At 48.5% G+C, this 25,413-nt stretch overlaps 2 protein-coding genes across 2 annotated transcripts; one reads left to right on the forward strand and one right to left on the reverse strand.

Annotated features, from left to right (window-relative positions):
* The first annotated feature begins 17,793 nt into the window (after positions 1-17,793).
* Positions 17,794-21,190, forward strand: LOC129383779 (uncharacterized). The gene is made up of 5 exons (XM_055068601.2): positions 17,794-18,210; positions 18,274-18,382; positions 18,596-18,713; positions 19,077-19,483; positions 19,879-21,190. The coding sequence occupies exons 1-5, from the start codon at positions 17,945-17,947 to the stop codon at positions 20,125-20,127; spliced, it is 1,149 nt and encodes a 382-aa protein (XP_054924576.1). The 5' UTR covers positions 17,794-17,944; the 3' UTR covers positions 20,128-21,190.
* Positions 21,186-24,126, reverse strand: LOC126527483 (putative nuclease HARBI1). The gene is made up of 3 exons (XM_055068600.2): positions 23,356-24,126; positions 23,124-23,265; positions 21,186-22,611 (listed from the first exon to the last, which is right to left on the reverse strand). The coding sequence occupies exons 1-3, from the start codon at positions 23,899-23,901 to the stop codon at positions 22,112-22,114; spliced, it is 1,188 nt and encodes a 395-aa protein (XP_054924575.1). The 5' UTR covers positions 23,902-24,126; the 3' UTR covers positions 21,186-22,111.
* Positions 24,127-25,413: the final 1,287 nt, after the last annotated feature.

The following is a 25,413-nucleotide window of genomic DNA, read 5'->3' on the forward strand; positions in this document are numbered from 1 at the left end:
GCCTGCGTGCTTGCGTATGCGTTGTGCTTGTGGTGCGTGCGCGTCTATTCCCGCGTCCGTGTGTTGCCTGGCTGCATGTGTCACCTGGCTGCATTATGTCATGTGTGGTCACCGCAGACACACGGACCCATGCGCGTCCGTGTGTCTGCGGTGACCTTGCGTCTGCCGTGTCTGCCCCGTGTGTCGTTTGTGCCTGGCGCGCGAACTTCGACGCCTACTACTACCGCATACGCGCCCGAGTCTCTGCCCGGCGCTCAGCGCAATGCGACGTGCCACATGCGCCGCCCGCTCGCTCGTCGACAGCAGACCGAACGGCGCGGCGAGATCAACGAACGACACGTCGTCCCTCCATTGCGCGCGCTCGCTACGCACGTGACTACGCGGGGAGGACGCGTACCGCGGCGCAAAAAAACCCCGCTGCGCAGTAGCGACGAGACGCGGCGCGGTCGGTGCTCGAGTTTTTCACCCGCCGCGATGCGAACGCGGAACGAGAGGGGTCTACGCACTCGGCGGCGACGGGGGAGGTTGTTGTCACACTTGCCGCCCCGAGGAGAGTTTCAGATTTTCGTTCTCCGGAAGCGCGCGCAGCTGGCGTTTCCGAGCGCGCACGTGCGAGGCAGTTCTAAATCGGCCCCCGGCTATTGGGACGTTAGCGGTCTCGGTAATGAAGGGGCAGGGCCCGGGGCCGCATGCGAGGCGCACTGCGTACGGGACATGCGGGGCACACGGAACGAGTTACGTAGTTCGCTGTGTACACTGTCGCCGTCATCTGCGTTCCTCGGTTAGCTTTCATTGCCGACTGGCATCGGAGGTCACCCTGGTCCACGTGACGTCGCTGCGGCGACGACGTGACACGGAGTTCGTTCGCAGGAACTGCTGTTTTCATTTAGGCGCTGTTTGTGAATGGTTTGCGGTGTGAACATAAACCTTCTATGAGGTTAAATGGTTCTATGGTTTATCTCCGTGGCGTATAAACCTTGAATGGGATAACACGGGTAACGCGTAGTGATGAAAATAAAGACAAATGTGCGCGATCGGACTTAGTTGTACGGCTCTAAATAACTGCTACCCGAAAGCTTCGCTGAACATAGATTCCAACATGTGCGTTGGATTTGCATAAGTCTTCTGCTTTCCCATTCTCCAGCACTTCCGTATACTTAGTGTACATGTAGGCCAGAGACAAAGCTGCTCAACGGACGACGACCCCTGCCTTTCTCACATGTAGCCTCCGAGATATGCGGATGCACACTTCGATCAAATAAACTTCGCATCCATTTTAGTGAAATAACTTTCTTTTATGTATAACACTACTGGGCGTGTTTCTCTGTGGTGTAGAAGAAACGACCAAACATATCCTGTGTGACTGCCCTACGTACGAAGACGAGAGGAGCGCCCTTCGTACAGCTTTGGAGCACTTAGACAACCGTCCTCTCATAGAGGAGATCTTGCGCCTGTGGTCTCGTGCGTACGTCTGCTATGTGCAAGGCCACACAGGCGCTGGTGCGTTTCTTTAAATGCACCAGCCTGTATGACCATCTGTGACTGACTCAGTGATGAACGCTTGTGTTTGTAACAGTGCAAACTATATACTTCTTCCTTCTCCTCTTTCAATCCCCTTTCGCTCTTCCTCAGTGCAGGGTAGCCTACCGGGCTCCGTATGGTTAACCTCCATACCTTTCCCTTGTGACTTATCTATATCTCTATATATCATGGCCGTTGCATTACACATGCGACAAAATCTAGACTCACGATTATAGTCTGGCATTTTGCTCAATATCTCATGTGCGGATTTGTGGACCGTTTGCCCTCTCCTCCCTCTTCATATCTCTACTGTTGTTCACTCACAATTCTCTTTCTACGTACCTTCTCTCTTATAGGTTCGGCATGCGTTCTGCCCCTCCTGGTGGTCGGTTGCCAGCTGGCTCTCTTGCTCTTCCCTGTCATTATTATTCTTTATCAGTGCAAACTAACTAAATCAAGAGATACTTGGATTCGTTAAACCAAGTAAACGCTGGCAAGCGACATCACCGTGAACTGGTTGTATAGATTTGCGCCAAGTTTTCGGTCCACACTGAACAAATTTGTTCTATGGAACCACGTGAGACAGGGTCACGTGTATTTTTATGCATTCTCCATGCGAGCTTGAGGTGCGACGTCGCTTTCAGTAGTTTATCGAAAGGAAGTCGCGTCATCAACGGACTGTTTTATGTCTATACATATCATTCTGTTTTATTTAAGTTAGCTCAAATTACCCGCCACGGTTGCTTAGCGGCTACGGTGTTGGGCTGCTAAGCACGAGGTCGCGGCATCGAATCCCGGCCACGGTTGCCACATTTCCATAGGGGCGAAAAGACCCGTGTATACTTAGATTTAGGTGCACGTTCAAAAACCCCAGGTGGTCCAAATCTCCGGAGTCCCCCACTGCGGCGTGCATCATAATCAGATTGTGGTTTTCGCACGTAAGAACCCATAATTTAATTAATTCTTAGTTCAATTGGGTTTACTCGCCCAAAAGCGACGTAGGATTTGCTGCGCCAGGAGTTGTTTAAGTATCGAGTAGCGCATAATATTACATATATACATATATATATACTTCTAGTTAAAAAAGGAAAAGCAATGTTGCACCGATGCGGAAATATCATTCATTTGTTTTATATCGTTCGTTTGCAATTTCCGGTCATGCGTACTTTTCATGCAACTTCACTAAAAGTCCGGTTCAACTCGCAAGCCGGGGTTCCGCATGCATTATTTATTTCTCGCCATCCGCGCTGTAATCTATACTGGCTATGCCGAACCGCTTCGTTTGGACTGGTCGTTGCGGGGATCCTGAAAATCGGTCTTCGATCAGAACTGAGATACACAAACGGCGACCACTGTTGTGCGTCGCGTTCCGATTAAAAAAAAAAGAAAGAAAAAGGAAAGAAAGAACAGAGCGCTTTGAACGAGCAACTGATTAAAGAGCCAATCTCTGAAAATAAAAAATTCATCACCATCTCCGGCGCGGATAATTCTAGGGCCGGCGCCCCCGTCAGGGTCAAGGAACTGTCATCAGTCTACGCCGCGAAGCGTTGCGCTTGGAAGTTAGCGAACTTTTGTGTGTCGTTCGATGCGTGCACAGGTGGTGGTCGATATGGAGCGGGTCCGCCATGCAACTGCGTGTACACCCAGTACGGCATTCTCGGCACTCTGCAGAGATCGTCGCAGCGTTTAGCCGATGGAGGGCGCCCCAGCACCACTGCGCGCCCTCTGTCGCCTGTTGAGGTAAGCTGTGACGTGTGTTTTTGCACCGGGCGGCAGCAGCGGCGGGGGTGGAGGTGGGGGGGGGGGGGGGGAGGGGCGGCCATGAAAATTAGCGCTCTTCCTCGCATCACCGATCGAAGCTCGGAGCTGTGCCACTGGCCGAAGGGCGATGAACTTGTTAGGGAAAAGTTTCGGGAGAAGGGAGGGTGGCTCTTCCCTGGACGCGGTGATTAGGCCTCGTTTGATGCAGGGTTTTCCGGGTCCCTGTACGCTAATGTTGTTGTGGAATTTGGCGCACACATGTTTCGTCAGTTCTCCTTTAGCTTTATTATTCCTTCAACATTCTTTTTTGGTAGTGACTCGTGCCGTGGCATTCGGCTAAATGTTGAACTGATCTTTCCCCTAAGAAAACACAAGAGTAAGTGTTGTGCAACACTGCGTACCTACATCGAGGCAATGGACGGATACATGGATAGTGGCGCTGGTCTCGGGATTCCTGGTAAGCAAATAGTACTTCACGACTGCTGCGCTTCGAGAGAGAGATAAATGAGATACGAAAGGTAATGAGGTCCACCGGAAGGTAGATATCCAGTTTGCTACACTACACTGCGGAAGGTGTAAGGGGAGACATAAAAATAAAGAAAAATGCGCATACATAGAACGAGAGGAAGATTACTGAAAAGAAGGAAAACACGCACACAAACATATCGCAATTACCGCATGGCCCTTAAAGTGAAAAACTTGAAAGTTAATTAATCTGTTTTAATAATATCTATCTGGACGTTGCTATTTGTCGTGCAAGTGTCGTTCACCTGTTCAGATATAACCTGAGCTAATGCTCCAGGCGACTAAAAAAACGGTAAAATTGTTTGAACTAAAAATAGAAAAGAAAAACGCCATAAAATGCACTTCATTAAACATATACGGTCATCCCCAGAATTTGAGAGCACAATTCAAAGGAATCAGAAACACAAAAGGTAGGGGGAGATCCCGCTGAAGCCATAAAACGTCGAACAACGTCGCGCAGACAAATACGGCAAGAGAGAGAATCGTTTCCTCTTTTTAGAGATGCGTTCCACGAACAGGTGAGGCATTTCCGTCCACCGCACGGACAGGTGTGTTTGTTTCGCTGAGTCACCTTGACAGATAGACAGTGCGCGGGGGGAGTTCAAGAGCCGCGCTTGTAAACAAAACACGTTGACTCGTCCGGCTCACAGGGTCGCGGCGGGAGGTCGATTGCCCGGCCGTTAACCTCCTCCTCTCGTTCGTTCCAGCCTTTCTCGAGTTTCGACCGGCCTCCGAGATCGCTGGAGGCTCGTAGAGAGAGTGTGTCGGCGACAACGGAGGCCACGCTTTCGTAATTCTCCTCTCCTTAACTCCCGCAATGAGAGAAAGGATGATAATAATAATTTAATTATGAGCTAACAATTTATTTACATTATCTTTATTTATTACATTTATTTAAACATACCTTAGAGGCATTATTATACCGATTTTTAAGGCGCCAAAACAACATACAGCACACAAGAGAGCACAACGGGGCCAACTTGCACCGCAAGAACTTCTCTTACTACCTTAGAGAGCCCAAGTGGGGCATAAAGTAAGGGGACGATACAGAGAGAGAGAGAGAGAAAAATGGGGGGAGGGGGGCAGGGTGGTTAACCAGAAGTTATCTCAGGTTGGATGCCCTGTACCGACGCTTGGGCAAAGGGAGGAGATATGTGTGTGAGAGAGAAAAGGAATAAATAAAATGAGAAAAAAAAAAGCCCTCACACACATACACGCAATGTTTCTGTGGGTACTGTCACGCAGTCTGCGAAGGCTTTCCTATGTTACACAGTGTCACCGCCCCATCCTGCGTCACACCGCAAACGGTCACAATCGGCCTTCGCGATGCAGGAAAGGCACACATAGCCATCAGCAGTGTGCCAACTTGCATAACTAATATATATATATATATATATATATATATATATTAGTTATGCAAGTTTCGCTAATAATCTGTTCAAGTAACAAAGAGAAAGGTCCAGCACAATCTCAGGCGGGATACCGGTATCGATAGGATCGCCTGTCTTTTATATTGTGGTATGTCTGTTTAGTCCCGCACGAATAAACTTTGCAGGGTACCAGCACATTTCGTGCGAGGTTGTGATTCGAATCACAGCATGTACTTCGGCACTGCTGAGCACGAGGTCCGCCGGTTCGATCCGGCCCGCGGCAGCCGCATTTCAATGGCGATGGAGTGCAAAGAAAAAACAACAACAACAAAAAAAAACGCTCGTCTCGTTGTCTGCGAGTTAAAGGACACCGCGGCTTGCGAAATCAATTCGGAGCCCCCCTCTACTGCATGTCTCATAATCAGATTGTTGTTTGTCGCTCGTGAAACTCTAGAATAAAATTTACCATATTCTTCGTCTTCTCATCGTTGGCTGCTCTGGTTTAGCAGGAGAAACATTTCGCATACAACGTCAGACGGAATAGAAAACATTCGCTTGTTTTCATTTCGGAAGTTCAACAACCCCGGCTCTCCTGAATGTCAGGCTTCGGATGACACGCTCGCGGCCTCGTTGCCTGCAGGCCCTGAGCGTGTCCTTTCGAGGTTTTCAACGTTCTTGAGCGATTTCGTGAGTCATGCGTTGGGCCCTTTTGACTCACTGGAACACAAATCCGATGTCTTATTTCTTTATGCATTGCGTTATGTCGTCTGAGCAGAGGCTGACTTAATTTATGTTGGGCCTGCCGTCAAAGTTAAATGATCAGACTGAAACTGTAGAAACAATACCTTCTTTTTTTTTTTCGGTACACATCTGCTTATCTGCGCATTCGGCGCCTCGCTCGTGTCGTCAAAGCTTCGACAGTACGTGTCACAGAAATGCGGCCGCGAAAAACTACGGCATCTCCGGCGTTCCAGGGAAGTGGCGAAACTAATGGAGGTGATTTGTTGCCTGGCGGAGTGCGCGTCCGACACCTCAAGCGACGCGAATTGTCCGCAGACACTCGCCACGGTGACTCACGCGCAGGTCGTTGACATTTTCGGCAGTTAAGCTGACGCACCGTGGCACAAACCAGCCCCTACCAGTGACACGTGGTGTCCTTATGCCCACACGCGACAGGCAGCTGACCTCCACTATTCGATTTCTTTCTCTCTTTATTTCTTCCTTCCTAAAACTTACTGGGACGAATGATTTTTTTCCCAATAAACTGAAAATGTATTATGTGCACCTGAACTGCAGAAGACGGTGAAGAATAAACAAGATCCCACCGACGTTTTTGCCAATAAACAGAAGGATTTCTGTTTTTGTTGTTGAACTGTTTGATATGTTAATATATTGTTACGGAAGAATGAAAGACGAGAGAGGAAGAAGGAGATCGGAGACGCTGGCTGCTGCATGTTGTTGGTGGTCAGCCATCTTAACTACTCTGACTCATCCTGTATATATATTGTAAATATAGTATTTCTATACTCGCAACATCCCCGTAACAATATTACTTTGTCGCGTTGTCTATTTAAAAAAAAAAAATTATGGGGTTTTACGTGCCAAAACCACTTTCTGATTATGAGGCACGCCGTAGTGGAGGACTCCGGAAATTTCGACCACCTGGAGTTCTTTAACGTGCACCTAAATCTGCGTTGTCTATTTCTGTAGAATTTCGTTTATTCCCCTAAAGTTACTTGTTAGAGGTAAAGGTTACCTCTCAGTTCGGCCGTTTAAATATTTCAGCCTTACTTGCAATATCTTCTCCGTGTACTCTTGTTCTGCGAACTGCCCGTTGCTGACATTTAAGGCTGGCAGCCACCTCGTCAAGCTGTTCGCTGTACTAGCTTTTTGTGAATGCTCCTTGCCTTCGCGGAAAGATAAATAAAGCACTGAATTGAATCTACGGCCAACAGCGGAAGGTGTTGCGTAGCATGTGGTTCTCGGACTTATCAATTCGCAACCATAGCGACATGAAATATGAGCACAAATATATTTGAAGGCTAATTTTCAAGCCATGAAAAGTAAGTGATATGAATTAGGCAGCAGTCTCCGAAGATACAGCATGCCTCAGCGTGATGCGACGCGTAGGCTTTTGTGTCATGTCAGGCAGAACCATATTTATCTCCGGCACCAAGTCGACATAGCGGGTTAGATTTCAAGCACCGAATGGAACCCGTGACTTTGTGACCAGCGGCTCCCAGGACGACGGGTATCAAATCAGACCAAGGTTTATTCAGTACGTTAGGCCCTTGCGTGCAAAGCAGTCGGGCAGCGAGATAAAAATTCACGTTGTACCAACGGGCAACAGGGAGGCATACAGAGTAACCGAGCAGAATTTGTACGTCTCAGAGGGACGGTAGACAGTAGTGCGTGGGGAGATGTGCTTTTGGGGAAGAGAAGTGGGGGGGAGGGGGATGTGAAAGTTGGCGAGTGGGACGTTTGTCTTTCGTGGTGCGGCCCTCGTTGACAGGCGCGAGTAGATGCCGCTGACGCCGCCGACATCGCATCGCCTCGCGCGAGGTCGTTGAACTCTCACTAGGAGGCGGCGAAAATTGTTCGGAACGAATTCGGCCGCGCGCGAACCAAACCGCCGAGCACCGACCATATTTTTTTCCACGGCTTTTCCGCCCGTTTCTGTCGCGGTCGCAGCTCGGCGAGCAGAAGTGGTCGCTCGTTTGTCGCCTCAATGCGAGAGCTGCGCAGGCACGGCCTTCGGCGTCACGGAATTCGAAAAGGTCGTTAAAGCTGAAACGCGGGACGAGGCTGACTGAGCTTGATGAATGTTTGCCCGCGAAAGTAAATCTGGTTGCTTAAGAGGGACACTCAAGAGATGTATAAGTGCAACTGTGTAAGTAAATTACCGTCCTACAACAGAGAGAATGAAATTTTAAAAAAAGACATTAACCCTCTTACCACGAAAAGACGGTGTATAGCTAACGACCTGTGGAGAAGCCGCCTTGAAGTTCGCGCAACAGCTCAACATGACGTCACCCATCTTGACCACATCTTCTCACATCCACGCTGTTACTTCTTTTTCTGCACGAGGATGCACTGCAGTCTGTTCTAAAGAATCCAGATACTGAACTTCGCAAATTTTTTGGGAGAAATTTACTTCGCTACAACGGCCCAAATACAATCAAATATTTTGAAATTGATGACGTCACACTGACGCGTGAGCTGCGGTTACGGTGCAAAATTAAAAGAAAGACTAACGGCAGCTTTCGTTTGTAAGTTTCTCAGTAATCAAGCTCTTACCGCGATATTAAAGGGAATATAGTTTTGAATTCATACTTCGAGCACTGGATCTAAAATGACTTGGCCTTTTGCTTAAGCGTTCGGCTACGGAAGTTATCCCTGGTCTTACCCAGCTACGCTCCGGTCAGCGAGCTCGATGCACTGCGCAAACGGACGGACAGCATCCACAGGAGTTACAACAGCACTTTGATTATCAATCAATCAATCAATCAATCAATCAATCAATCAATCAATCAATCAATCAATCAATCAATCAATCAATCAATTTTAGTTTGTTTGGATAGGAAGAGTACGGGACTAAAAGCTTGAGCAGCTTGACGAGGTCCCGACCCCGTTACAGTTGGCAAAACAGCAGGCTGACGGTCAGTCATGCACGAAGAGTTCAAATAAAATCGATGAATATTAAAAGCGCGAAACGATAGAACCCATTTGCATTATTACGTGCCATTGATTACGTGCACCGATTCGAGAAAATAACAGGGAATAAGTGTTACGATGGTTACCTTGAGATACACTGTGACAGAACGTTGTAGGAGGACGTGTAGGAAATAAAGAGGGAAGGCAGGAATGCTAACGAGAAATGCGTCTGGTTGGTTACCCTACTCTGGGGAACTGGAAAGTGTGAATAGAAAGATGAGATAGAGGGAGGGGAGGGGAGCCGCGGCTTGCGAAGCCTAAGGAATAGCGCGGTGGCTTAGCGGCTATGGACGTAGCGCTGCTAAGCGTGAGGTCGCGGCATCGAATCCCGGCCGCACTTCGAAGGGGGCGGGCGAAATGGAATTACCGCACGCGTGGCGTGCATTGGGTTGCACGTTAAAGAATCCGAGGTGGTCAGAATTAATCCGGAGTCCCCACCCCCACTTTAGTATGTGGCGTTCCTCATAACCATATATCGCGGTTTTGGCGCGTGAAGTCCCAGATTTAAAATAACCTAAATTCATCACAGAAGGGGAATTTTGCAGCATACATGCGAATGTTCTGTTGAAGTGCTTCCAGAACGTCTCATTGGAGACGTGAGCTTAAAAGGACATTTGCTTGAGACAGAAAAAGAAGCACATTTATCTCAACGCAGTTTCTGGGAATGCCCCCGATTCTCGAAGAAATTTGCAACCGCAGTTTCGGAGAAAGGTTGGTTCAATGCCTAAAGAAACCAGCATTGCTTGGCACGGTGCTGTTTCGATGCTGACAACAATGGAAGCCGATATTCTTCCCGAAAAGCAAAATTCGAAGATATAATGGCTCGACGTAATAGTTCTGCGGAAACCCGCAATGCGGAGAGAAGTAATTAATAAAGGGAAAATCAGACATTCACTCGTTCGTATCAATGGCTACAAAGGAAACCCATACGGATTCCTCGAAATAAGAGCCTCGCAGTTGAAGAAAAATTCGTCCCGGACCAGGACGAATTTTTCTTCAACTGCCAGGCTTTTCTTTCGAGGAACCCGTATGGGTTTCCTTTGTAGCAATTGCTACGAACGGGTGGATGTCCCATTTTCCCTTTATTATTATAATGGCTCCATAAGAAATGAACCCGGGATGTTACTCAAGGACTGTCTTCTCTGCGACTGATAATCAATGATGCTACGACCTTTTTCGCAACGCGGAAATCCAGCGGTAAAAACAAATCACGTCAACCTCAGGCTGCAGCGAATCGAAGTTGACGATTGACGGGAAAGGTCGTGCTGATAACGTAGAACAGAAACGAACCGGCGCTGCGCGGCATCAGGAGCCTTGCCGAGTCTCTTATCGCACCCATTTGGCAAACAGAGGCAAGCGCAATATCGACCACCTTTTTTTTTTTTTTTTTTTTTGCCATCATCGTTAGGAAACCTGCATTCGAGAGAGTCCGCCGGGGCGTGGATATCGTCTGCAAGCACCGCGACCTTCCCTGTGGGACCCGTATGTACGGCCTTTCACAGCGCAAGGGCAAATGCCGTATATATACCAACGATAAGAATGGTCCAACATGCAAGTTCGCTTCTGCGAGCACGACACGTTCTGCCAAACTCAATTCACGATGTACACCCGTGAGCAAAAGTATACGGACCAGGGATTGCGCGATAAAACTCAATTTCTCCTCTGTCTGCGAATGCGACTTGAAATTAAAGACTGCAGTCTGAACTTGGCATTACGAATTGTCTAGTGAACTTGTCAGTTTCCGTTTATGCGTGTTAATTAGGATGAAATTCTGTTTCTTCGGCGACCCTGTGGTCTGTATACTTTTGCACTGCGGGTGTACGTCTGCTATCGGGATATTCATCGGATGCTTCCAGTTTATTAGCAGACGGTAATTCGGTATGTAGAAGTAGGTGTCTGTTTTATGAGCCTTTGGTTCTCCTAACCATTTTAACGTGTGCTTACGGGCTTTCCTAAGTTAAAAGTAGACAACGTAAGGATACCACTTATAATGCTTGTTATGTAGGCTGATGTGAAAAACTAATAACGGCACACTGGCCGTGAATGAAGGATTCGTAAGCAAGGAAAGACTCAAAAGTAGAACGCGGGTGGTGACGTCGTTATTAAGTTTCCAGCGACGTTATTGACTTTTACAGCCTCTGGCATGTACTAGTTAATTGCTTATCGATTAACAAACATTACCTCGCAAAAGAAACGAATGAAAGTCTCATTGCATAGCAAGTTTTGGGAACATATTCCGCACTCGAACGTGACATAACGACTCTAATATACCATAACTGTCTTTTAAATCCGTGACGTTACGCTCATGCACGATCATTGCGATTCGAGCGCGAAATTTAAGAAAACGAGCGACTTTCGATTTTACTTTCTACACCAGAAATCGGCCTTTTACCACGTGCCAAAACTACGATCACATTATGAGGCACACCATAGTGGGGAGGCCCCGGATTAATTTAGACCGCCTGGGGTTCTTTAACGTGGACCCAACGCACAGTACACGGACGCGTTTTCACATTTCGCTCCCACTGCAATGCGGCCGCCCCGACCGGGATTCCATCAGGCGACCTTGCGCTTCGCAGCGCAACGCCAAGGCCACTAAGCAATCGCGGCAGGTCTGTGATAACTCGTGTAGGCCACGCTGAGTCCGATGCGGTGGAGCCATGTTTGGTTTTGCCTATTGAGGCCTCTCGGCATACAAAAGTCACAAGATGGATCGATTTACACGCAGGGTTCCGTAGTGATGGCTCGATCGCATCTGTCCAGAGGGATCGCTGTAAACGTCAAGCACGCGCATGGTACCAGTGTCGCTGCGTCTGTCCTCGAGACAAGTATGTGGACCGTTTCTCTCGGAAGTTTCGTATCCAGTTTTAGCAGCACAGTCAGCCTGGACTTTGCCTTGTACACCGCAGTTAGCTGTTAACCACAGCAGGACAACGCTGTGATGCAGTTCGCAGGCTTTGATGCATATACGTCTGATTTCCGTGACGAGTTGTTCCTGCATGTGTGGCGAGTTAAGGGACTGCAGTGCCGCTCTTGAGCGTTTGTGTGCATCATAGATAGACCAGCGAGATGATGTTCTAGGGTTGTCTCTTTCAAATATATTTGCATTTAACTTATGCGGGACAACGGCACAATCTAAGTACAGAGATCTTGCAACAGCTGCTTGCTGGAGTAACTACTTTCCCTATATTTCTCTGTTGCGAAACTATATTTTCGAAAAAAGAAAATTAAAAACCGCCTCCGAGCACGATCTTTCTCAGATGTCACTGAACTCGTAGAAAAAGGAAACGGATTAACTCTTTCCGTACCGTGCCCAATGGGCATCGTCAGCCCACTAACGATGGTGTGAAACGCCGCTTCCGAGACTTTACGCGCCGCTCACGGACTCGCTGCACTATCGGACGTGATGGAGGAGAACTAAATTTTTGTTTGCTGAGCCGTTCGCTTCCCCCCCCCCCCCCCCCTTCTCCACACGCGGTCATTTTTTAACGCACTCCGAAGTTTCGCGATTGTCAAAGTAGAAAGCAAAAAATCGCCGCCTCCGGGAGCAGCGCGCGCGCTTCGAAAGATCGCTGATCTCGCGATTCCGTTGCGTCTGCGGCTGATCTTATCGATGTATCGAGAAGCAGCGAGTCTGAGACTGCTGCCTTTTCGTCGGGCTCTGAGAGCGACGACGACACAAGCCAGCCCGGAACATCAGCGGCCACATGCCGGCACGCCAAACTGTAGTGCTTGCACTTAAATTTTTGTAGTGGAATACCTGTTCATTGTAAAATTTTCGGAGATAGCGCCTATTAGACGGTAATACATTTTGTATATCTCATCATTTTCATTACGTATGTTTCTGAGTCGATACAAGCGTGCATCTATAACTTTGTTCAACTTTATCCCACAATCTTGATTCTGACAATTTATATTTTTTATGACATATATCTCGTTAATAAAACTTTTATGCGTTAAAACTGCATTCATTCTGCTTTTTGTTTATGTATTAGAGAAACTATTTAGTGCAGTAGTTTCCTCAGAAAAAGAAAAATCTGGCGTAACCTGCAAAGAAGACCCTTTTTTCCCCGTGGTGTGAGGAAAGAGTTAAGGGACATATTTATCCACGTTCGCTCTTTTTCCTTGCTTGAATTACGCGTGACATAGCTTTGTTTGGAACGCCCATTCGGAATAATTTCGACAACTTGGGGTTCTTTAACGTGCATGTAAATCTTATCCGACGGTAGTAATTGGGGCTGCGTCACTTCTGGTGGCAACACACACACATACATACAAAAAGAAAGACAACAGAAGCAGAAAGCGGCCGCTCGACCGTTACCAGTATACACTGATAGCACACCCGCCTAGTTTGCTTGTTGCAACGTCGAAGGACAAAGCAAGCACAATCAAAACCGTGCCGATAGTCTCCCTGCGATATCTTCTGGTAGAGGCCGCGTCACCACTTAGTCGTGCATTGTGCCGTCCCAATTTCCCTTGGGATACTCACGGCCGTGAAACTGATTCTGCCTGCATTCAACGCCGGCGATAGCGTCGTTCTTCCGTTGGCGCATCTATAACTCAATCCGAGGGGTCAAAGCGCACAGATACGCCCACGTACAGGAAACTGGTCAAACATGGACGCCCATCACCACCGCGCTGAATGACAAGGCAAGCGCAATTCCAGCTACAACCCGCATCATCCCCTGTCCCTCCCACTGTACCCGCACCCTAACTATAACCCCTCTGCCCCCCCCCCCTCTCATTGTCAGCTAACCTTTCACAGACACACATACACGCACGCACACACGCGCGCGCGTACGCGAATACACACGCACTACAATGCGCCTACACCATCTCGCTCCCTGTAGGTCACACACACGCACACCCTCCACTTCTATAATGCATTCCTCTCGGACAAACAGAGCAGCAGGGCCGGTTGCGTAATCTCATTTTCCAGCATGTTCGCAGACTTTCGCCCTCGTTCCGAGCAGGAGCGAAGGAAAAAAAAGGAGGAAGAGGAAGTTCAAAGGATATGAAAGGCAGGAAGGACGTTGTAACGTTCGCAGGGCTTCCCGTTTCACTTCGACGTCACGCCACCATCCGCTTTTCATGTCAGGCGGCGCCATCTGGCGTCACAATGAAAGGAATGGGGAAAAGGCTGAACCGGGTCTTGACGGCAAACAGGGGGACATCTCCCCGACGGGAACTTCAACTCTGCTGAATCGCACCCTGCTTACCCAGCGGAGGACGCCTTGCCGCACACCCCTCACAGATGCGTCAGTTATGCGTTTTCGAGGCTGCAGAGTCACTGCACTGAAGCCCTCGCTCACAAGGCTTTTTTCGCTGACCAGTGGCTAAGTCAGCCATAGCCGGAAGGTAGATATGAGGTAGTACATTGCACATCTACGCCCCCCCCCCCCCCCCCCCTTTGTGTACATCCCTTGCATTCGTAACGAAAGGATACGTGTGTGTCTGTGGGTTAGGGTAGGGGGAGACGGTTGTAGCAGACGATAACGCTCGGCTTTCAAGAACATATAACCTGTAGGCGTGTATATTTGCTCTTTGCTCTATTTGCTTACTGCTCGTATTTTGGAGTTTTGACGGCTGAAAATTGTACATGTCTGTTTATATTTCTTCAATGTTTAGGACTTCTGTCGGAGCATCTTATGCAATGTATTATTTCACCAGTGTTTCTACGTCTCCATGTTCATTTCATTATTTATTGGAATCGTGTGGGTTTCTTATAATTGCTCCCCAGCTGACATGTGCCATATGATGTACTCGAGCGCCTCAAACCCAGTCGATCTACTTACTGTACCTCTTTCCCGGGGGTCCTTCAACAACCTTGGTAGAATAAAGGCAGATTCTGACACTTGTAACAGTGACGTCACACCAGTTCCATGGAAATCCACAAGGCTGAGGAGGTTTTCATGACAGTGGAAAACTGTCATATAGCCAGGCAGCATCTTTGTTTCTGTAGCTTCGCGCTGCGTTCTGGACGATGACGATTTTATCCTTTCCTAAAAACAATGTTGTATATACGTGCGTGCTTTGTGCATATATACACACACGCACGCACGCACCCATGTACGCATCTCAAGAGCGTAGAAATTAAAGTCAGTTCTCTTTCATACTGGATGGACTCATACTTCCAAACGCGCTGGGAGGAAGCAGTCGTCGGCTCGAGGCAGACGACAGCAACAGCAGCAGCAGAAGTAGCAGCAGCAGTAGGGAACGTGGTGACGTCACGCCTCTGCTGCCATCGCCGCAGGAGCAGCAGTGGCAGCAGCTCTCCAACCAGGGCAGCAGCAAGCATATTCGATACCCTCCCGGTTCGCAGCGGGGGGGTTCGGCTGTGCGCGTCGGCGCCGAGCCGTTCTTCTCGAACAACGCTCCTGTCTCCGGTGTCGGAGCGGCCTGCCGCGCCGTTGCCGCCGGATTAAAGCCCCATCCACATTGCCCCCCTCCCCCCTTCACCAGCGCGCCAGCCAACCTCGATAGCGCCACCGCGTCTTCGTGCGCGCCTTGAACAACGTCTGCGGCGCCATTGCCCCCCTGCTCTCGTGTTGCCTGTGTACGGGAACGTCGCACTAAATCTATGCAACGCTCTGCAAGCGAGAGCTGTGTGGAGCCGCTACGGGCAAGCAGCTGAATACACATGAATTCGCTGAGTGCAATAACGGGTTCTGGACTTACTACTGCTCTGCCTGTGCCAGAATTGATTGCCCCATCTGGAGAGCGTAAGCATTAATCTAGGGAAAGTAAGCATTAATCTAGGGAGAGTAAGCATTAATCTGGAAAGTCCAGACTCTTAATTCTGATTGTCCATAGTCTCAGTCCTATAGTTACTGTGTATATATGTGCTGAATATATATGATGTCACAGGTCAGTATGCTGTCTGTATGGACTTGTGGCCGTGTGATTTTGGTGAAATATTGCAAATACATTCTTCATGGATCACCTTCATGGATCACCTTCATGGATCACCTAAAAAAAATTCGATAGAAGTTCTAACGAATCAACACGATGTCTACGGAGAGTGCAGATGGACGGTCTAAATGTCTTTCTTTACTAACATGCAGCTGTTCGCTGCCCACTGAAGATCGCGAACTGTACGGCCTTATTATTTCAGGTAAGAGCGAATCGCGAACCTCGTTCTCATCATCATTATCAGCCTAATTAAGACCACTAATGGACAAAGAAAAATCACTCCAAGAGAATTCAAACTATTCCGTTCTTTCGCGTATCGAAGGCACCAAGTAACAAGAAATTTCCATATTTCATCAGTCCATAGAATTTCGCACACCAAACGGAATTACGTTTCCCTTGGGACGAAGCTCCCTAAAATATCCCACGTTGTCTGTGCCTTCAGCGCGGCCAGCTCTGCGAATTCAGCATCGGGGTGGACGAAGCCAGATAATCAAGGAGCGTTTAAAACTCACCAAATGAAGGCCAGAGCTCGCTTCCGCGACTGGATGTCAAGTTTTGAGCGTCACAAACAAGTTGGCTTTTATACATGCTATCACTTCCAAAAATATTTTGCAGGCTCGTAGAGAGTTTATTGACCTTTATAAGACGCGTGGACTACCTACAGGCAATATTTGTGGACGCTAGTCGAGAACACAGAGTGTGCATTGGTTTCTACTTCTGTTGTCCTTGTGTTTTTAGCGAATTACCCCCCTTTTTACAAGGTGAACATCCACCGACTTGTCCTACTTTCCGCTCTACTGCAATAAGGTTATAAGTCTAAGGAGTGTTAGAACCATTTTAATCAACTGTTGCCTCGAGGAAGTTATGCAGAGATAAATAACTCTATTGCTGTAGTGTAGTTTATAATACGTTTATGAACGATCCGCAATACTGCTAGCCAAACTTTGAATTGCCAAGTTCGAAGCCCCTGATCAAGATAACGAAATTTCAAAGGCTTTCTCAGACTTTCTGTCTTTCAAAAGCTCAACGCGTATTTAAGAACTAGAGTTTGTCAACCAGCCGAACTACTCGGCCGCGCAGATTTCGGAACGCTGCATGCATTTAAACTTCGTCCGCATTACGCCTGCCCTCCGAGCCTTCAATCCTGGTGCCCCGCATCTTCGCTCTGCCTCCCCAAACGCCTCTTCGTCTGCGTCGTCTGCTGTCGTGCAAAACAGCCTTCAGGGGTGCGATTTTGTAGAAATGACTTTTTTCATGCCAATGCCTTCTCGCGTGACGTCACCGATTTTGGAAATTGTGTGTACGTAGGCACGACGTTTTCTTGGATCGTCCAATCAGAAGCTCCCTTCATTGGCCGGATGTTTCTTTCGTATTCTCTTCTCTTTTTCCGGGACTGTATAGCAAATTTGTTTTGTAAAACGGCACTTAATAAAAGCGGACTTCCATGCTGCGTAAAGCAAATTCATTTTGTTACAGTACAACGCAAAAGCTGCCGCAGTCCAAAGAAATGCAAACGCAAGTGCTCTATTTTTGAAGTCGTAGCCACATAGTAGTCGGATGTGCATCCAATCCATGCCGTTGAGCGCAAGCAAAATGGCAGCCTTTGTTTACCTGTGAACAGCTGACAGCCCCTAGCGTGTCTGTCTGAACAGCTGACAGCCCCTTGCGTGCCCGTAATTGCGGCCCCGCCCCCGTCAGATACTGATTGAGGTGAGTAATTATTGCTCGTGTAGTGCTTGCATTGTCGTGTGGTTTTCGCTGCATGTCTGACGTGTGATAATTTCTTCTTTAGGAAGAGCCAAGAAGAATTATCCGTAGCCCCCGAGGTGAAACTTTGCAACATAGTGGATCGAGAACTGTCAAGGCATTTTCCATAGGGCACCGCCATGACATAACGATAGCTTCCTTAAAGTTATCGCTGCATCGGTAATACTTCCTGCACTGATACGCTCCGAGAAAGAAGCTGCTACAACATTAAATGTGAGTAGTGACTTCACCTTTTTTTACATTAGTGGTATAAAAAGGCAGAAATAAGTCGTAGTGAGCACTTTATGCAGGCGCTTAGCTTAGACAGAATGTTTGCCTCTAAATTTCTTACTGTGCTGCGGGCCGGCTGAAATTCCCAATTTGACAAAGAGAAAATGGCAGCAAAAGGGCCGCGGGTGTCCAAAGAGCAGGCGGCTATTCTCGTGCAGTTCATCGAGCAGCACCCATACCTGGCGAGAGCTTCTACAGAGTTCTCGCCACGTATGACTGCTGCTCGAAAAAACGAACTGTGGGAGGAGGTGGCGGCGGTGCTTAACGCACAGGGGCCAGCCGTAAAGGCCACCAGCCGTTGGCGGAACCATTGGGCCAAGATGGCCCATAAAGCGAAAAAAGAAGCGGCCAGGGCCGCGAGCGAGAAGAGGTGAGCTTCTAATGATGCTGACAGTAACGTAGTTCCACGTTGTCGTTGTTGCCGTGTTTGCAGGGCTACTGGAGGTGGCAAAGTGGGTGGCGTGGACGGCCGCGTCCTCGACGTCCTTATGAGGACAGGAGGGGTCCTTGTTTCCCCCCCTGAGTACTTCCCCGATAGCGAGGTGCGTACATTGGATTTAAAAAAGTGTTGTTTGTGTGACCTGCTGTGACCTCACAAATTTTCAGCATTACATTGGAACACAATATTGCAAAATTTTTAAGCCCTTTTTTTTGTGCAAGTGACAATATAGGTTATGTACTCTGAGCAGCAACTTGTGTACATGATGCGCATTGCACACACTGCTCGCAATGTCTGAACACTACTCTGATTGCAGGACGAGGCAAGTTCAGAGGAAGCTGCAGGGCCCAGCGGTTCCCGCAGAAATCTACCAGCGACAACTGCTTTCGTGGTGTCGGGCCCTGCAGCTGTTGCTGGGCCAAGTGGCCTTACACGTAAGGCAGTGACCTAGCTTTTGTAGTAGCATTGTTGTTTGCAGTTGCTGTATGATCTTGCTATGAAGTAAAGTACGTCACTCTGCTGTTATTACCTTTGTGTCCAACATCCAGCTCTCATTCATGAAGGAGAAATGCAAGACTACAAATGACTTGATGTTGTAATAGAGATTCCTTGTGCTTCTTATGGGTTACTGCTACCAGCAACTTTCTGTGGCATCTTTTGCTCTAACTACCTGTTTTGTGTATCATTATTGTAGCTATGCAGCTATAATGACATTTCAAAGTGACTGGTTAGGACAATCAATCTGTGTAGGTCGGATAACAGTGAATGAGCAGTCTTTGCTTTTGCCTTGCATGAAGAGCCACCGGCTACGCCCCAGGTGCTGCGGCCTACGCCCCAGGTGCTGCAGCCTACCCCCCAGGTGCTGCGGCCTACCACCCAGGTGCCGCGGCCTACCACCCAGGTGCCGCAGCCAACCCCGCAGGTGCCGCAGCCAACCCCGCAGGTGCCGCAGCCAACCCCGCAGGTGCCGCAGCCAACCCCGCAGGTGCCGCAGCCAACCCCGCAGGTGCCACAGCCTACCCCCCAGGTGCCGCAGCCTACCCCTCGAGAGCCACGGGCACCCCGTAGACAGCCCAGGCAGCAGGAACTTGATGGTGCTGTGATGACGGCTACTGCCGCATACGTTCGCCAGAGCCAGTTGGAGGAAGCCAGAGTTCAAGAGGACACTCGCTTCCGCCAACAACTGCTGGAACAAAACCGGCAGGTATGTGCAAGGCCACAGATGTATATTTTTCTGCGTATGAAATTGATGAGCATATGACCTCTCTAAAAATTATATTAATCAGTGAACAAGCATAATGTATACGTGTAGTCCTGTGGTGATATCTTGTACACATTCGCGTGATATAACATGTGTAAATATCTACGCAATTATGTGGCAAAAAGAAAAAAGTGGCGTTGAATTCAAGGAAGCAGGTATAGCAATGTAACACTTCTTAATGGAATGCGACGGCACAAGTTTGATGGGCCAGAAAGATATTTCCAGTGTTTGAATATACAATGACAAGACAATAGCCTGCAAATGGGGATGAATGCAACACACAAAGGCCCTGTTACTGAGCTTCTGTAATTAAACTAATTACACATCTTTGCTAACAGCACCACGAGGCCCACCTGCAGAGCCTGCGGCAGCACCACGAGGCCCACATGGAGAGCCTGCGGCACCTCGGGGAGGAGGTGGCGGCAATGCGGGAAGTGGAGTCTCAGCGCCTCGAAGTGCAGCGGCAACGCCTCGAAGTGGCGCGTCGGTCGCACGAGACCAACGAGCGCCTGCTTCAGCTGCTGCTGGCTGCACTGGGGCATGGTGGCAGCCAAGCCCCTCCCCCCTCTCAGGCCCCACATAATTAAAGGTAGCATAGGCAAGGAATTTGTAACTTATCTTAAAATTTGCTGATGTATTAATGATATGAAGGGCAAATATTGCTAGTTTGCAAATAAATAATTGCTGAAGTCACCCTTTAATGCAACCATAAGTAGCATAGCCGTTGCAGCATGAATTTTTTCTTCAAGGTTTACTTCAGCCATAAGAGCGTGCACACCATCAGGCTCACCTGCAAAAGTGCCTGTAGGCCTGGTGTGTGTGGGCATTCCGACTGTGGCACTGCAATTTTGAGGTGCCTAGTTATTGTCATGTCAATTTAAGCACGACGCCACACTGCAAGTGTTCTACAATTTAATCCTTGTCATCGAATGGTGAAATTTTCAGGCCTTACTATAATGTCGAAAGCAACCTGTCAATATACACAGTAAAAAAGAAAAAAGTTATGAAAATTCCTTGCCTATGCTCCTTCTTTTCATTTGTAATGTTTATTTTTTGTTTGTTGCATATGCATATTTGTTTGTGTCACTACGTACTGAGCTGGAATGTCTCTTTTCTTGCACATCTGTCTCATTATCAAACAATTTGTTGTCATTCAGTAATCTTTCAGGTTGTGATACATTGTATTTTAGCCCTTGTGGTGCAATTTGTGTGTAATATTTATGCAGTTTGTCTTACTGAATATCATAATATGGTGCTATGGCTCTTTCACTTTGAGCACCACAACAGCATGTTCCTTTCACATGTAGTGATGTACCTATACATTTCGCTGTGATAAATATTCGGTTGGCATGTGATTTAAGCACCTGCTCATTTCTGTTGCTGGTGCAGTTTAAGCCAGTTGTTATTACTGTGTACTTGTGCAGTGTACAACAGTTTTCTTAAACGATGCATGCCGTTACCTGTGATATATTATGATGCAAGAACAATGTGATCCGATATTTATTCCAACATGTCTGTGATATGTTGCATAATGTCTCTACTACTGAGTACTCATGATTCTCACACTTCTTCAATGTAGAGACTGTCGCATGTGATGTGTACATAAACAAGTGTATGTTGAAGGCTGAAATACAGAAAGGTGCAGTTTTCCTCTAGTGCTTTTATTTACACATCGCAACCACATTTCTAGTGCTAGCTTGCACTGTACAAATATTACTGTTTAACATTGCTGAGTTCTGCTATATACAAGTGAGGTCACTTTGTTGAAATCTGTCAACTGCTCGTGCGTGCACACACTTCGCGGGAGCCACAGCGTTTGACATGTCGGATGACCAGTTGGACGGCATTTTCGTCACTCGAAAGGAACTTTGCCGTTGTTGCGAGACAAAATGGTGGAGGACCTAGAAGCTGCGCGTGCAACAGCACGTTCCATGGAGCGGAAGGTGTGACGTGCACTGTACATCTTGGCTTCTGTGAGCTTCTCTGTGCTAGTAGAAAGTGAGGAGACAGGCGCTTATGTCCATCAATGCGTAAGGGGATACGAGTAAGAATCAGGCTACATGCATCTAGATGACGACAGCAGCAACAAGCAAATTGTGGCAGACACTTTGAATATGCACTTATTTTTAGCTTGCTTTCAATCTCATGTGTCACCTCTAACGATACTGTTTTACTTACTATAAGTGCAGGCTTTACATAACCCTTCACTACACAACTTTTATGTACCCACCGTGGTTGCTCAGTGGCTATGGTGTTAGGCTGCTGAGCACGAGGGATTGAATCCCGGCCGCATTTCGAAAACACCCGTGTACTTAGATTTAGGTGCACGTCAAAGAACCCCAGGTGGTCGAAATTTCCGGAGCCCTCCACTACGGCGTGCCTCATAATCGGAAAGTGGTTTTGGCACGTAAAACCCCATAATTTAATTTTTTTAACAACTTTTACATTTCTCAACAAATCATGAATGCTTTGCATTACGCAGACATCAACTACAACTTAGCACGGGAAATGTATCTGCAATTTCACAGCATGAAATGCACAATGCAATTACTTAAAACTGTGTGCATGCACCTAACGATGCTGACGCTGCTGTTGACGTCGCAGCTGCCGCCGCACGCTCCTCAAATAACGCATGTGCTGCGCACGGGTTGTGCCAAACATGCCAATGACATTGTCGCGAACAGCCCGCCCTCTCAAGTAGTGCATTCTAGAGCCCGTGTTACGGGGCAGACTGTGTGGCGTGGGGTCGCCGTTATTGTCAAGCTCACTACTACTACTGCTGCTGCTGCTGTCGTCATCACTGTCATCGCCTGACTCGTCGCCTTCAGAAAGGCGAAGGTTGTGGAACACAGCACATGCCGCGACAATGTTGGCTGCACGTTCCGGCTCGTAGAGGAGGGTGCGATATCGCTGAAGACAGCGGAAACGGCTCTTTAAGAGCCCAATGCACCTCTCCACTACGGAACGCATGGCGGCATGTGCTGTGTTGTACTGCCCCTCGGCTGTGTGCACTGGAGGATGGCCAGGAACCGGGGTCAGGAGCCACGGCTCCAAGGGGTAGCCACTGTCACCTGCACAAAGATGGAAATAGTACATTGAGTACTCCGCTGACGAGAGGCAAGTTGTCAACTGAGGAAAGCTACAGCATCATTCAACAAAGGTAGACTTCAGGGTTGCAAGTCCCAAGTAAAAGCATGAGTTGAGCATGTCCATACCCGTCACAAACTCTTAACCAATTTACAAGTGTACGCGGTGCCTGCCACAAACAAGAAATCAACACTTGTTGGTGCTATCAATGACAGTAGTAGCAGTAATGTGTGTTCATTTCTTCTGCTTCTGGCAGTCACTGGGTGCAGAAAGCACTAATACGTGTTGCTTTCGTCAGCTCCTCGCAGACACATAATGTGCTTGTAACTTAACACTTCGAACATTGCCAATGGTGGCAGTCAATGTCTTAATTTTCTTTTTTTACTCCGGAATTACTGATGTTCTTGTGGTTTGGTTAAAAGTTTGGGTTGGAGCGGACACGGCGTTCTGCGCTGCTGAAGCGTGACTGCGCCAAAAAAAAATGTTTTTTTCTCACCGAGGAGGTATTCCCCGGCATTCACGATGCGCCCCGCTTGGAACCGCCGGCGCAACCATGTCGTCCGCCAGACAAAAGCGTCGTGGTCCGACCCCGGTCGCATAGGGTCCAAGGCCAAGATTTTCATGTCCGCGTCGCAGATCTGAGGTAAAACGTAAACCAGAGAAAGTGCCCGTTGGCAAGAGCAACGTAACTTTCAAAAAGGATCGCAGAAAACGTGAGTTTTACTTACGAACATGCAGTTGAGGGCGTAGTATCCCTTGCGGCACATGAACACAGCCTTGCGCTCACCCTTGGGTGCGATGATGGCTATGAGGCTGCCGTCTACGCATCCGATGACGCCGGGGATAACGCCGCGCCGAAGGAAACCCTCCTTCACGGCTGCCTTTTCCTCGGCTGTCTTTGGAAAATGGACCCACTTGTTGCGGGCCCCTGCGTTCACGACAGCCTCTGCCACACGTCGCACGCACTCGCTCACCGTCGACTGCGACACACGGATCGTCTCCTCGCTCCCAACGGACGCTTGGAAGCTCCCGGTAGCAAAGAAGCGCAGCGCACACAACACTTTCCGCTCCACCGACAGTCCCGTCGCTCGCTCAGCTTCTAGTTCCCCCGCCAGTTCCTCGCACAACAACCGCACCGTTCCCTTCGAGAGGCGAAAACGCCGTCGAAAATGGTCATCCGGCATGTCAAACGCGTCGTCTGGCTCTCCCTGTTCACGCCGGCGACGGCGAAGAGCCACGGCCATAGCGATCAGAGGGGCGGCCATTTTTTTCATGCCTTCGGAAACGACCCTGCCTCAGGCCGTTCCAAAAATCCGTGCCTTTTGCTCCGCATAATGAGTGCCTCAACGTCACGATGACGATTACAGTTTTTGCGGGTTCCTGACGTCGCGTGATTGACAGACAAAATGGGCGCGGCCCGGTCATTTTCGACCAATGGCTGCTCAGTGATGGCGGCAAAAGGCATGGAAAAAGTAATAGAATTGCTACAAAATCGCACCCCTGCAAACGGAGCGAACACGTCCCTGCATGCCTCACGCCGGCCGCTGCAAGCCTCTCCACCGTGTTCTTATGCGTATGTGTGACTTACGTTTATAACGCTCATGTTTATGGCGCCGTCTTTTCAATCGCCCTTCTCTCCTCTCCTTTCCCTTTCCCTCATAGCTCCGACATTTACAGGGCTGCCAGTCCTTATTGGGCTTTCTTTTGTAGCTTTTGCTTCATCGCGTCGCACTTCACTTGTTTCCGTTTTGTTTCCCCTCTCGCTGTTGTTGCTGACGTTGGAGCTGCAGAGGAGGATATATCGGTCGTGCGAGCGTTCGTTAAGAGACAGGACCCGTGCTCTAGTCGGCCTTAAAGCGACGTTGATGGCAGCTCGGTGTGCCGATGGAACGGGCGGGGGTTGTTGCGTGAGCACTTTCTTTCCTTTCTCTTTTTTCTTCGGTTCGCGAATGTTGCCGTTGACGGAGAGGCTTCGCTGAACGCCAGGCGAATGAAACAGGCATGCTTCGGCACCCGCCAGCTTGCCTTGCTTAAACCCCGCGCTCAGGAGAGGAGAAAACCACTGCCAATGGAGCGAGAAAGCGGAAGTGGGGGAGAGATAGGAAATGCATCAACCTTGATGCCGGTGGTGGCAACGAGATTCGGAGAGATGAGAGAGTTTTCAGGAAGGGGAGTTTTAAAGGGACAAGGGTGAGGGTGAAACGCATGCAAGGTTTATGACCGGCTCTGCACACGGCCACGTGCAGAGAGAGAGAACCCTGCTTCCGAAGCGGATGGCGAGAGCTGCTTCTTGTCCGTAACGCTGCCATTAACCTAGCTCCCATGTTTATGCGTTTTTGTTTTGTTTTGTTCGCTTCGCTGCTTTTGATCTTGGTCGAGTAATCGGACTGAATGCGGGTAGCGACCACTGAAAACCACTCTGGCACACGAGGTCTCATTTAAACTCGCTAACAGCAGTTCCCCTGGAGCGCTGTTGACAGATCAGCATTTGAAACTGGATCTCGCGTTTCGTCGGCTTTGATGCGCTTCTACTTTTCTTTACGTTTCTTTCTTTCTTTCTTTCTTTCTTTCTTTCTTTCTTTCTTTCTTTCGTTCTTTCTTTCTTTCTTTCTTTCTTTCTTTCTTTCTTTCTTTCTTTCTTTCTTTCTTCTGCACGTGTTTTCTTGAAATGTACGCGTTGTGCTAATACGTTCAGGTTACGAGACTTCAGAAACGTGCTCGGCTGGTTTATAAATTTATTCCCGTGAAACAGCTCTCTGTCCCCATTCTTGTAGTTGTGCTCTTTA

The sequence above is a fragment of the Dermacentor andersoni genome, chromosome 9 (assembly GCF_023375885.2).
Source record: "Dermacentor andersoni chromosome 9, qqDerAnde1_hic_scaffold, whole genome shotgun sequence".
Taxonomy (NCBI): Eukaryota; Metazoa; Arthropoda; class Arachnida; order Ixodida; family Ixodidae; genus Dermacentor; species Dermacentor andersoni.